Below are 15213 nucleotides of genomic sequence, written 5' to 3'. Positions count from 1 at the left end.
GCAGCCTCAATATCTATTATCATACTTTGTATAATAGTACTGACACAAATTTCATTTTATACTTTGAAGGTAAACATGCTTCTGATGTTAAATTTTGAAATATAAAAAGAAATAAGATAAAGCTAATCTCAGTATTTACTTTTTTAATGAAAAGATTTGCAAATTAATTTATATGTCTTGTCTTTACCTCCGTAAGGGAATCTTGAATTTGATTATGCTTTCTGAATCATGGATTCAATTTCTGACCATGTTGTTTATTTTTAAAATGTACAGCAATTGCTGGAAAAACAAATGAAAAACTCCATTTACCTCTCCTAAAACTCAGCACTCAGGTTGGTCCAACGGTTTCAGTCTATATTATTTTTCATTAAAAATCTTTTCTAGAAAATGGGGCAGTAAGGGTTAGCCTTGAACTTCACGCAGACCTGGCCATAAACTTATATTCAGGTCATGACTGTGCTCAGTCGCTAGGTTGTGTTCAACTCTTTGCAAGCCTGTGGACTGAAGCCTGACAGGCTCCTCTATCCATGGAATTTCCCAGGCAAGAACACTGGAGTAGGTTGCCATGACCTCCTCAGGGCACCTTCCCAACCCAGGGATCAATCCACATCTCCTGTGTCTCCTACACTGGCAGGTGGATTCTTTATCACTGCGCCACCTGGGAAGTCAGTGATTAACCTGAACCTCTCCTTTCTTCTCAGCCCCTCTGATCAAGAGTCTGGAACAAAAACACAAGCTTAGGGCCAAACTGTGTGCGACAAAGAATCAGGAGATGTTCTCATTTTCAGCGGTGCTGGGTTACCCATTTGAAATAGGTAGGTATCACACCCTGCCCCTGGTCGTTAAAATAAGCATAAAATATGGATAAGAAGGGCTTCCCTTGTGGCTCAGCTGGTAAAGAATCTACCTACAATGCAGGAAACCTGGCTTGAATCCCTGGCTTGGGAAGATCCCCTGGAGAAGGGAAAGGCTACCCACTTCAGTATTCTGGCCTGGAGAATTCCATGGACTGTATAGTCCATGGGGTCACAAGCAGTTGGACACAACTGAGCGACTTTAACTTTCAAGATAAGAAACTAAATAGTTCCTTTCCATTTTTAAATAACTTTTAGTAATATTCAAAATGCTAACATTTTCACTACAAAGACAGACTCCTTTTGGACATCTCCTATAAAGAAGAGGCCACATTAGCTAGTTATATTGCTGAAGCTGTCCAGAGACATCAGCAACTGAACGGAGCTAAACTTTAACAGCAGGGGCTTGGAGAAACAAGCAAGTCACACACATAAAAATGCAGATATAAGGCAGTTCTATTTCCAGTTTTCTAAGGAATCTCCACACTGTTCTCCATAGTGGCTGTACTAGTTTGCATTCCCACCAACAGTGTAAGAACTGCCTTGCTGCTGCTGCTGCTGCTAAGTTGCTTCAGTCGTGTCCGACTCTGTGCGACCCGAGACGGGAGCCCACCAGGCTCCCCCATCCCTGGGATTCTCCAGGCAAGAACACTGGAGTGGGTTGCCATTTCCTTCTCCAATGCATGAAAGTGAAAAGTGAAAGTGAAGTCACTCAGTCGTGCCCAACTTCGCGACCCCATGGACTGCAGCCTACCAGGCTCCTCCATCCATGGGATTTTCCAGCAAAAGTACTGGAGTGGGTTGCCATTGCATGACCCAGTAATCCCACTGGTGGGGACACACACCGAGGAAACCAGAACTGAAAGAGACACGTGTACCCCAATGTTCATCACAGCACTGTTTATAACAGCCAGGACATGGAAGCAACCTAGATGTCCATCAGCAGATGAATGGATAAGAAAGCTGTGGTACATATACACAATGGAGTGTTACTCAGCCATTAAAAAGAATATATTTGAACCAGTTCTAATAAGGTGGATGAAACTGGAGCCGATTATACAGAGTGAAGTAAGCCAGAAAGAAAAACACCAATACAGTATACTAATGCATATATATGGAATTTAGAGAGACAGTAACGATAACCCTGTATGCGAGACAGCAAAAGAGACAGATGTATAGAACAGTCTTTTGGACTCTGCTGGAGAGGGAGAGGGAGAATGGCATTGAAACATGTTTAATATCATATAAGAAACGAATCGCCAGTCTATGTTTAATGCAGGATACAGGATGCCGGGGGCTGGTGCACTGTAATGACCCAGGGGGATGGTATGGGGAGAGAGGTGGGAGGGGGGTTCAGGATTGGGAACACCTGTACACCTGTGGCGGCTTCATGTTGATGTATGGCAAAACCAATACAATATTGTAAAGTAAAAAATAAATAATAAAAATAAATAAATAAAATAAAAATCAAATCAAAATTGGAAAAAAATATATAAACCTATAAATAAAGTTATACATATACTTATAAAAATATAAATATAAAATATAAAAAATGCAGATATACTAAAAAAAGGAAAACCCTTCTAGACTGAGGCTGAGCCTGATCTGATAGGGTAAACTTAAAAACAGTTCTGGGATGGAAAGAGGGATGGATAAACACATAGATACGTGATAAAGCATTACAACACTGGGGGGATGGATAAACACATAGATACGTGATAAAGCATTACAACACTGGGTGCAGGCTTCTAAGTGATGGGCGTAATGATGTTTACTGCACAGTTCCTTCAACTTTTCTGTATATTTGAAACTTCTCATAACACAATTTAAAAGTAGTTTTGAATAGCAGGCATTCTGAAGGAGAAAAACAACTTTTTAGGATTACACCTAATAAATTACTCTTCAGGCTTGCAAAGAAGACCTCAAAAACACTTGAGCTCACTAATGAAATAGCAAGAACTGATTAAAGTTGTCAACTATGTTTTTAAAAGCCAAAGTTATAGGAGGTTGGTCCAGAAAAGCAGAAGGCTAAAAATTCACAGCCATTTGCAAATATTTGAGAAGGTCAAAATTTAGCAGAACAATTATCAAAAATAAAGTATCCAGATCTCTATTTTGTCTTGCTAAATTAAATTCTTTCACCTTATTTCAACTTGTATTTTCTCTATTAGCTGGCAGGTAGGTATGTGTACGTATGTAGAAACTGATTCATAATTTACACTGCAATAGTTATTATACGTGGGCTTCCCAGGTAGAGCTAGTGGTAAAGAACCCATCTGCCAATTCAAGAGACTAAAAGACATGGGTTTGATCCCTGGGTCGGAAAGATGCCCTGGAGGAGGGCAGGGCAACCCACTCCAATATTCTTGCCTGGAGAACCACATGGACAGAGAAGCGTGGCAGGTTACGATCTACAGGGTCACAAAGAGTTGGACACAACTAAAGGGCCTCAGCATGCACAGTATTATACGTATTGTTGTTTAGTTGCAAAGTCATGTCCGACTCTATGTGACCCCATAAATGGTGGGCTGCCAGGCTCCTCTGTCTATGGGATTTCCCAGGCAAGAATACTGGAATGGGTTGCTATTTCCTTTTCCAGGGGATCTTTTCGACCCAGGGATCAAACCTGGGTGTCTTGCACTGGCAGGTGGATTCTTGACCGCTGAGCCACCATACCTATACAACAATGAAAGAGAGAAAGAGAACGTTTAAATAGTGCAGGCTCTTTTGCCCTCTACTGTACTTCTTGTTTGCACACCCAGAGTGAACAGACAGGAGACATGAGTGAAACCCCTCGTCCCTTAGCCTCAGTTACCCAGTGCCTCGTATAGTATGAGCATCCTGGGAGGCTGAGTGTGATCCTAGTATACACCAGCATGCACTTTTTTATCACAGACCCAACCACAGGACAACTGTGTCTCCTGGAACTTAGTCTTCATGACATGTTCTAATGCTGGAAGAAAACCTAGCATGCTCACAAAACAATAGTTCACCTAAGTCTCTAATTCTTCCTTAGGCATTTTTCAAGGGTGATTTTGACTATCAGTCATTTTTGCATTACATTCTATACTTTGGAACCTCACCTCAGGTAAGATGCAACTACATTGTATTCTATTCATTTGAAGTATGAAGATCTCTGGCTTGCTGTCAGAACTGCGGATTCTAACCCCAGCTCTACTGCTAATTGACTGTGTAATCCTGGGCAAGTAACTAACTTCTGAGTCTCAACTCCCTCAACTGGAAAATAAGGCAGTTGGTTCAGATGGTGTCTAATTCCCTCAGCACTTTTAACCACCTATGAAACCATGAATTTTTTTTGATAATTTGCCAGTTATATGTTTAACCAGTGTTGTTTACCTAAAAAGCAGTTCACAATCTAATAAAGAATAATACAAATTAGCAGTCAGCAGCTCAGAGAATTAGCAAGGTTATTTAGTACTAATCCATTGTGAGGTCTGATAACTTTCCTTTCCAGAAAGCAAAAACAAAAAAATTGAAAATTTTTACCTGGAGACCTCTGTTCCCCTAATATTGAAAAAACATTCAGCAATAGAATCATTACATTATAGACCAATATTGGAAGCAGATGGGATTAAAGTCAGCTGTTCCAAAACACAATATTAACCTTGTATTCTGCAACGTGGTTTAAAATTAAATAATTTATTATGTCAATAATTCAAGTACAGGAAAAAGATATAAAAAATTGTCTGCTTTGACTGAAATGTTTAAAATGCATCTGAAGCTTACCAGCATTATTTAAGAGATAACTTTGTTCCTTTTACGACCTCTACATTCTACAAACACACATAAAAATTCTGCCCTCGTTACTACAATGATTTGCAACTCTGACTGCATATAAGAATTGTCTGGGAAACTTAAAAGAATTTTTTTTCTGATAAGCATTCCCAGGAACAACTGAATCAGACTCTCTGGAGGTGGATGCTCAGGCATAAAAATTTTGAAAAAAATCTCCAGATGAGTCTAATGTGCAGTCCGACTTCAGCCCCCAAATGTCACATGTGGGAAGGGAAGCTGGGGAGGGGTTTGTCTGTTGCTGTTGTAGTGATGGGTAAGGTTCTAGCATATACAAAGGGTTAAGGTTGGTCTTCACCCAAGAAATATAAAAATTTAAAATCCAACCTGTTTGGATTAAAATATAAACATTTTCACATTTTAAAAAATGTTTTAACTTCAAACAGCCTTCATCCAATATATTAAAAAAACACAGATATATTTATATCTATATAGTTCTATCTAAAGCAAGTGAAAGTGAAGTTGCTCAATCGTGTCTGACTCTTTGCAACCTCATGTCCATGGGATTCTCCAGGTAAGAATACTGGAGTGGGTTGCCATTTCCTTCTCCAGAGGATCTTCCCGACACAGGGATCAAACCCAGGTCTCCCAGCACTGCACGCAGACGCTTTACTGTCTGAGCCACCAGAGGCTCCGTTATGTCTAAATGGCTTCCTAAATACAAGATTCAAGTTTTCTCAGCTTACATGGTATACAGACAGATGCTCAATCTCTGTATTCCTTAAAAGGTGACAGCACATACATTTTAGAAATCTGTTATCATTCAGTGTTCCAGGAATATAAAATGTCTTTATTTCATCTGCTATGGCATTATATATTATTGATTCTTGTGTTTTGACTATAATTTCACTGATAATAAAAGCAAATAAGACAACAAACTATAGCTTAACAATGGCAGGAATCATTAGTAAGTAAATGAAAACATACTGAAATTTAAGAAAAGACACCTTTAGAGTCACCTTGGAATGCTGAGCAGGTAGTCTAAGGTGACACTCAGCTCATCCATATTTGTCTGTTCTAGGCATAATGGAATTGTCAGAATGAGGCCACTTCGTCTGTCCTTTCCTCCTATTAAAGAAAAAAATATGTAAATTTAACATGTAAGAGATACTGAAGCACTACATGAATAATATATACTTGAGTTCAAAGTTAAAAAACAATTTCAAGGTTAAGACATAAGTAAAAAACAATATAATGGCTGTTTATTTTATATATTATAAATGTTTATAGTAGTGCAGTAAAATTGTACAAAATTTAGAAAAAAATAGGAGGAAAAAAATTCACCCATGAACTCTTCACTTAAACATAGCAATTACCATTTCATTTAATTTCTTCCATTCAATCTGCTCCTGATTGTAATCAATTCATCAAACACCTATTGTGTGCCCAGCATAGTAAGCATTTACAAGTAAAACAAAATAAATTTCTAATCAATCTAGGAAGAAAAACTTTAAGTCACAAGAAATAATAGTATGAAATATGACAGCTTGCTAGTCTGTGCTGTACAAAATATAAAATATTATAAATAGGGATTCAGAAACTGGAGAACATAAGAGCCATAATATATGTATAATGGTTCATAGAAAAGTTAAAAACTTAAGAAAAATGTTTAGAATTTAGAGCCAAAAGAGCATTCTGTGGAATGATCTGAGGTAACTCACAAAGGTCATATAGGATTCTCTGTTCATGAGGCAATAAAGGGAAAGCGCTGTCCAGCTAAGAAGAGTGTATGGGCTCTCATATAGAAGCCTGAAAGCCAGGAAGTGGAGTATGTGTGTATTTCATAGACGTTCAAGTCCTCATTGATTTTCCATAAACATGAAAATATTCCTAGTACTTTATATACACATAGCTTCTTTCAAAGCTTCCCACATGACTGGTTTTCGCACTGAAGTCCATCTTTTAACCCAACCGACATTTACGGCAATTTTAGAAATGTAAAAGCCAGTAAATACTAAAGGAAACAATTTTATATGATCTCTTTCACTAAAAACTGAACAAAGTGAAATGAAAAGAAAAAAAAAAAAAGATTTCTATGAATAAAGTGTGGTGTTAGTCGCTCAGACATGTCTGACTCTTTGCGACCCCGTAGACTGTAGCCTGCCAGGCTCCTCTGACCATGGAATTCTCCAGCAAGAATACTGGAGTGGGCTGCCATTTCCTTCTCCAGCCTATGAATAACATGGATACAATTTAGCAAGTACAAACCATAAATGATCCTTTATCAGGTTAACCATATAAATTACTGATATTCAAGTACTTTGTTTAATCTCAATAAATGGCAATTTCAAATGGTTAACTTAATAATCAATAGTGCCTTACTGCAAATGTTTTTTGTTTAGAATAGAAGTTTTTTTCTTTTCTTTTAAAGAACTACACCCATAGTTTTCAAACTGTATTCCCTGAAGGACTTTGTTGGTTTGAAAAGTTTTTGTCTGTTATTCAAAAAGCTTGAATATTACTGACTGAAATAATTAACAGTCAGTAGAGAAAGTCAAGAGGGATTGGGTTCAGAAAAGTTTCATCTGCTCCTCAAAAACCGCTAAGCTTTATCCCTGCATTAAACCAAATCTGCAAAAAGGTTCATATCTGAAGTGTAGCACTCTAAACCACTGTGAAATTGCCTGCAGATGACAGGTCTAACATTTAGCACTAGATTTAACCTTATGCCCTTAGCTTTCAGTAAGGGACAATAAAATAATCACCAGCGTAAATGCAAAAGAAGGCAGATGCCAAGAAGGAACATCCTTTCAAGTTGGGTACGGTAAACAAGGTCAAATGCTGCAGAGACAAGTGTAATAAGAATGCAAAAACATCACTGATAAAGATTTCTTTTTTGCAACAGTATGTGCAAATAAGCATTTTTTTTTTTTAAATTTAAGTATAGTTGATATACAGTGTTTTAGACACACAGCCAAGTGATTTAGTTATACACATATATATCTCTTCTCTTTCAGATTATTTTCCCTTATAGGTTATTTTAAAATATTGAATATAGTTCACTGGACTACACATTAGGAGTTTGTTTTTATTTATTTCATATATAGTAGTGTGTACCTTTTAATTCCAAATTTCAAACTATCACTCCCCTTTCTCTTTTGGTAACTGCAAATTTGTTTTTTACACCTGTGGGTCTATTTTTTACGTCTGTGGGTCTATTTTCATACACTGATGGGAGAAAAGAAATAACAATTGAAACAATATTCTTGAAGGGCAATCTGACGAGATGTAACACAAATTTGAATGTAAATTCTCTTTAACACTTCCACTTGGAGGAATTTATACTGCTGAACTTGCACAAAACTCACAAACTGTTAAGAATGCTTCCTACAACACCATTCATATCATTAAAAAAAATAGAGAAAACATCTAAGTGTCAACTGATAAGGGAGGAAGTTTATTTTTTAAAAAAAGAAACACATATTAGAGAAACAATATTACCAATGAAATTCAATATCTTTGTCCTTTATAACATACACTAAAAAAGCATGCCAATCACAGAGATACAATATACATTGTACATTGTATACATCTAGTGCTAATATACATTGAAAAAAGACATGATAGTCTCAATATCAAGACAATTCTGATAGAACCTAAAGAGAATAAGAGAAAAAAAACAAAACTAAATAATTTAACTAATCTTCAACAGGGGGGCCATAGTACCTATTCTACAGCATGTGCAAATTTACTCAATGATCCAAAATTCTATAAAGTTGCTACACCCAGTGTTACCACTGCTTTCACACTAGTAAAACATCTCAAAGCTTCTCTTTGTCTCTTCTTTGTTGATGCAGCCTTTGGGTTAATACCTGAAGGTAAATTCAAGCCTGCATAAACCAAGTTCAAGTAGTAAAAAGAGAAAATCATATAACATATTTCATAACTCTTCTTCCTAGAAAGATGGAAGACAAAAGCTAGGACAGAGGATATGACAAAAATGAATTATTTTGTATTTCAGAAACAGTAAGTTAGATGTTGGCTAGTCAATTATTCTCAGCCTGTAATAATTATTTCATTTTTCATATGAGAAGTGAGACATCATGATATCTACCTTATGGAGGTCATTTTAATCAAATTACAGAACAGAATAAAAATTGGCCTGCCAAGCACCAAAAGTGACAGAGTTGGCTTGCACTGCTATTCATTCTGAGTAAAAGGTATCTCAGAAATACCTTTAAAACAGAACCTTCCTAGAAAAAGGAAATGGATTTCTGCATTATCAAAGAAAAAAGATTAAGCAAGTTTATACATCAAACACTTCCAATTTCAAGAAGAAACATACCTGAAAGGAAAGCTAGTTTTTTCTTCAGAATGGGTAATATTACTGAGGCCTCCATTTTACTCCAGTAACCTTCCTCCAATAAATTTTTCTCTCTGAAAACACAGAAAGTTAAGTGTCAACTGCATAGCAATAATTACTCTATGAAATATATACAGGCATACATTTTTATTATGCTTCACTTTATTGTATTTTTTTTTTACAAATAGAAGGCTTGTGGTAACCCTGTATTAAGCAAGTCTATTGATGCCATTTTTCCATAAGCATTTGCTTATTTCCTGATTGTTGTGTCACATTTTCGCAATTCCTGCAACTTTTCAAAGTTTCTCACTATTACTAAGTATTCTCACCATTATTATTATTTCTCACTATTACTAATTTATAATGATGGTCTGTGATCAGTGATCTTTGATGTTATCGCTGCAAAAAAGATTAAATTCGCTGAAGGCTCAGAAGATGGTTAGCCATTTTCAGCAATAAAATATTTTCAATTAAGATACACACCTTGTTTTTCTGGACATGTTACTGCACACTTAACAGACTATAATATTGTGTAAGTATAACTTTTATAAGTACTGGAAAACCAAAACATTACTTATTCAGCAAATACTTGCTATAAACCTATTCCATTTCAAGCTCTTTGCTTTCAGCTAAAGCTAAAATCTCAAGTTACAGCCTTGCCCTGAAAAAAATGTAGTCTTTTGAAAAGAAATCCGAGATTATTTGGAGAAAGAAATGTAATCTTAACACTTGTCAGATAATGACTATTTAAGCATGACTACCTAAAAGAAGCATATTATTTTACAGCTTTTGCATATACAACTAAAAAAAACAAAATCACTACTATTGGCACCTGTCTACAAAAGAAAACATGTTGTCAAAGTAACATGATATGTTCTCTTTAAGTTTTATCCTTGAATATTTGCTTGCAATTTGGTCATTCATTTTTGTTCTACATCAGCCCAGGCTAACATACAAACAGTAGGAAGAATGAGGGAAAGGTTCATGTTTTACATTTTTAACCTAAAATAGTAGCACTTCATGTTTCTAGATCAGTATCTTGATCTGATGAGTCTTTTCTTCAGCTCTACAAGAACCAGACAGCTCAGGCTCATGTCTAAGCTCCTTTCTCTTGTGACCAGCTTGTCAAAGATCAGATGTGAACGTTGGATAATGATTATGAATGCTAACATTTAGCAAGTGATTATTACAAGGCATACACTGATTTACTCGTATTAACTTGATTACTGCTCAAAACATTTCCATAAGGTAAGTACTATTATTAATCCCATTTTACAGAAAAGTAAACTGGAGTTGAGAGAAGTTAAATGTGGCCCAACATCTCAAACCTAGTAAGTGGAGATGTTAGGACTTACACCCTGGGAATCTGGTTCCAGTAACACTGTTCTTATATCACATCATCACCTTACCAATAAAACAGGCCTGAAAATATCCAGTGACGTTAGGCCAAGTGAACAAGATGGAGTCTAGCTTTTGTATCATCAGTGCAAATGTCAATGCAGTGAAAGCCCACTATTAAGACGTACTAAAAATTATTTAAAAAATAATTTTGAACTTACAGACACCCTGAAACCTAGAAAAAAGAGAACTGCTGATCGAGGCCGTCAGTGGGATGCCCTCACAAAGGAATTTCAAACATGAGGGAGTAATGAAGATACAGGAGCAACTTAGTCATAGAAGCATCAACAGAACTGGCTTCCTCACCACACTTCTCCTATGGTATAAAGCACAGACAACTTCTCAGCTGCCTTTGGGTCATTCCTACTTTTCTGAGCCTCACAAATTCTGTGAGTTATTCTCCTAATAAATCCATTTCTGCTTAAGTTCCCAGAGCAGACTTCTCTTTTAGTCAGTGGAGAAACTTGACCAGTACAGGAAGCAAAACTGCAGTTTAGAGTTTGGTAGGTCATATATACAATCACTCAATGGCACTGATTGCTCTTTGTGGGTTTTCAGCCCTCCAACCTGCTGTTATCTATTCTGAATGAACACTGACATTTGAAGCCTTGTCACAATAAAGCCCAACAAATCAGGGCCTCCCTGGCAGCTCAGTGGTAAAGAATCTGCCTGTCAATGCAGGGGACACGGGTTCAGTCCGCAGTCCAGGAAGATCCCATATGCCGTGGGGCAACCAAGCCCATGTACCACAGTGCAGGAGCCAGCACTCTAGAGCCCACGAGCCACAACTACTGAGCCCACATGCCTAAAGCCCATTTTCCGCAACAAGAGAAACCACGGCACTGAGAAGCCTGCCTGCAACAACTAGAGAATGGGCCCCTCTCACCCCAACTAGAGAAACCCCACATGCAGCAACGAAGACCCAGCACAGCCATAAAAAAATTTAAAAATCTTAAAAATAACAATTAATCAGTACCTAAGAAAATGGAAGATCGGGAATTCTTAAGGCATAAGAAATAATACCTGAAGGTGACCCTTTGAGTAAATCTGTGTTATGTGAGCTTTGCAAGTCAGGTTATCAATTTTACGCCAACAAGTGCCAAATTTTTCACCACTGTGTTCTCCACATACTTAAAGCACAAAAGGGAGATGGTTCAATTTCTGGTATAGATTTATCTTGGAAAACTGTAACATCCAGAAGCAAGAGTACATTTGGTCATTCTCCTGAGACATAGATGCAGCATCTAAACTTTCCATGACTTCACAAAACCATCTCAGCATGGCAAAACACTGATTTTCGTTTAGTCCAATAGCCCTTTTCTTTAAATAACATCTTGAAAGTGATGAAAAAGTAATCTAAAGCAATGAGAAACGTAGGTTTTGGATGTGTGGGCCAAGACCAAACTGATGAATAAAATGTGAAGCAGTCAACGAGATGAAAGCTGTAATGTTTACTTTTTATATCTTCCTCCCTTCTAGAGTCTCCTTTCCATCAATCTCTTGCATTGTTATCATAAAAGAGGAGGGTAATGAAAAGTCATGATTTCTGTACTACTAGTTCCAATTAAATTTAATTTTACAGAAGTCATTTAAGAGTTTTCAAGTCCTTAGCACAGTCATCAGAAACAAACAAAAAAAAGCAAATCTGCCTATCTGTAGTTATCTTATATGTAATTCATAAAATAGTTAACATATTGGGTTGGCCAAAAAGATTCTTCAGGTTATTCCACAAGACATCTTCACAGCTAATACAACACAAAACAAAATAAAGAGAAAATCCTGCAAAATATCACTGTCCACTGCTATCACCATAATAAGTGTTAAATATGGGGTATCTGCTGATACTTTTCTCCAGTGGGTAGAGCCAGATCACTGATTTTTCACTAGAAACTTACTGAACCTAAACATATCTGAGTGAAATATTTCTTGAACAAGGAATGAAGTCAATGACAGGCATATACCTGATATGAGTTAATGGAAGGTGGCAAGGAAAATAAGTTTTTTTAAAAAACTTGCCAAATGAAGCAGGCTAAAAAAATTAGCAGAAAATTCAACAAGTCACAAAGTGCTTAACACAAACATGTCATATTTCATATATGGTATTTAAAACAATCTGGGTAAATTAAGTCACAATTTATTATTCATAAAAGAAGCAGAAAGCCAGTTCATAGCAGGTGAGATGCCTTGGAGAGTGGTGAATATACAGGAAAATGTGCAACCATGACTGCATGTTGCCACCAACCAAAAGCAAGAAACATCAAAGTAAATTCTCATTCCTGGGTGCAAAATAAATCCTATCTGAAAATAGCCCGTCTACAGTTAGAGATGATGAATTCTGAGAAATTCTGAAAAATATAGAGAGACTAGGTTTCAATGGAAATTTGTATCTGTCTTCTAGTTTGAACATCTTTCTCAAGATCTTGAAGAGGTAAAAAAAGGAAAGCTGGGGCAACTAAGTAGTTAAAGTGATATTTTGCCTCCCCAAAGGAAAGACTTGTCCTATTTATTTTCATATTTATTTATTCATTCATTCATTTAACAAATCTACACTAAGCATCTACTAGATTGAAACAAGGCCAGATGCTCTGGATGTCCTTGGCATTCATAATATATTTCATTGATGAATGGATAAATCAGTGAACAAATGAACAAACACATGTGACAAACAGCAAAGTGAAACACACAGCCTAGGAGTCCTAACATCATCACAACTACCTGACCATCAGTGCCCGGTGGTGTGATCACAGGTCACATGAGCTGATCTTCCTTCAAAGCAGCTCCTTCCAGCTTCTACTGGGACAGTTTCCCAGGGATCCAGCAGCTCCATAATCACCAGATGCTGGAGAAAGGCAGGTCTATGTGATGGTAAGGGGGACCACGATGGGTTCTAGCAATGGGCAGCCGTTAGAGGGCAGCAGAGGATGTGTTAAGCAGCAGGAAAAGAGAATTTCGGGCCTTTTAATCAAGACTGGGCAAATTACACTTCATAAGAGACTGTAATTGATGATATGAATGGGTGCACTGGAACTCCTCTTTCACTGAGTATAAATCAACCAGTTTATTTGGAAAATTTAGTTATTCTTCGAAGAGCATTTTTAACAACCAGTGAAAACCCATTAGGATAGCCGAAGGCTAACTAAATCATCTCTAATGAGTCTACATCACGCAGACACATAATGGCAATGAACAAAGCCAGAATGCACGCTCGCTCCCTTAGCTTTCTATTTCCGGAAGAAATACTATAGTTGTCTTTGAATTCAGATTACAAATACTTTCAACTATTGTTACAAAGCAAGAGCAACCTTAGATGAAAACAAATAAGCACACGCAGAGGTACTAAGTATTAATAACCTAGCTGGACACATCACCCACATATCCATGTGTAAAATTAGGCAGAAATAAACATTACTCAACTTTACAAAAATATATCAATAAAGCAGATCAACAGTTAAAAACATGTGTCATTTTTGTCACTGTAGGTGCCAATGTATGATTATTAATCTGGGTTTACAATAACATTGACAATTCTGAAAGAAAACCAAGCTTTTGGGATACACTTCAAATGAAAATGATAAAATGCTTAACTTTCACAACAATACAGATCTATCCAAAACAGTAATTCTTCTAAATAAAATGGAAACCTGAAGTATCCTCGTTTGACACATTTTTACAGATGGGTCAAGACCTAGTTTATTCCATGAGGGACGGAGAAAAGAAGAAAGGGATGAAGCAGACAGAGAAAGTTCTAAGTTTTCTATGAAAACATAACCTACTTTGAAAGACAAGAAAATTCTACAGTAAAGGTCCAATGCATGAAAAGTCCTACACTGTATTTAAATGTCCAAAGATTTAAAGCTAATATTAATGATAGCCTGCCACTTCAAAACCCTTCTCAAAAACAATACAAGCAGTGCCCTACATCATCCTTGTTGCCCCTTCTCCTCAGGAGCCAGACACGAGGGAACTCAGTTCTTTAAGGACCTCCTCACCTCTTGAGCTAGTCTACCAAGTCCTTAGCAACTGCAAACCTGCATTTTTTGAAGGTTCAGCTTCAGAAGGTCCTTGGTTGTATGACTTTTTCAAATTTTTGGCTTTTCCTATCTGTGTTAATTTATAAGTAAATCCTTCCTCGCCAAAACTGGGGCAGCAAAAGGAATACTGCTTTAGAGAAGTGAATGAGGCTGATGGAATTCCAGTAAAGACATTTCTGGCATCCCCAGCTCTAGAGTACCCCATGGCTAGAGAGTCTTTACCTGATACGAGAGCTCTCTGATGTGAACTCTCTTCACGCACAGCTTTTGTATCACACTGAGCTCCAAGAAGCCTGGACCACTTCCTTCCCCAGGGCAACAGATGTGTCCACTGAGTTCACTTGCTGCGGAATAGGTCTGTCTCATTCATCAGGGGAAGCACGTGATAACAAACTCCTGATTGTATTTCTAGCTCCCATCCTCTCTTTATCTCAAAATTTCTCTGGGTCATCATTAAATCTGTTCTCTATTGACCTTTATCCCAGAAAGAAGTGTTCCTACTCTATACTCTGCAAAGACATACATACCTTTCATTGAGATAATCTCAGGCTTTTAAATCTAACTCAGACATATAATTGTCTAACGGACTGAACAGAAGTATCATTAGGTTCCTAATTTTTGTTTATATGATGAAAATATTTGGTACATCAAACAGCACACTGCAAAAAAAAGTTAAAAATGTATAACAGTACAAAACAAAAGTTTAAAAAACAAGTTAACTAAAGATATGGAAAACTGTTCACAAAATGGAAATTATTATGGCATTACCCAAGTAGAAAGAAGCCAGTGGAACACGTGAAAGTTGTTTTCCATC

At 37.0% G+C, this 15213-nt stretch overlaps 1 protein-coding gene across 1 annotated transcript in view; it reads right to left on the bottom strand.

The window, feature by feature from the left end:
• The window catches only part of SESTD1 (SEC14 and spectrin domain containing 1), a 132366-nt gene that overhangs the window by 74818 nt on the left and 42335 nt on the right, over positions 1-15213 (bottom strand). Inside the window, exons 2-3 of the mRNA XM_052662482.1 lie at positions 8953-9044; positions 5627-5735 (exon numbers count right to left, since the gene is read on the bottom strand). Coding sequence (XP_052518442.1) covers positions 5627-5735; positions 8953-9007 — 164 coding nt within the window. The 5' untranslated portion in view covers positions 9008-9044. The remainder of the gene's footprint in view (positions 1-5626; positions 5736-8952; positions 9045-15213) is intronic.

Source organism: Budorcas taxicolor, chromosome 2 (genome assembly GCF_023091745.1).
Source record: "Budorcas taxicolor isolate Tak-1 chromosome 2, Takin1.1, whole genome shotgun sequence".
Lineage (NCBI taxonomy): Eukaryota > Metazoa > Chordata > Mammalia > Artiodactyla > Bovidae > Budorcas > Budorcas taxicolor.
The sequence above is the reverse complement of the archived record's forward strand: the minus strand, read 5'-3'. Positions and strand labels throughout refer to the sequence as shown.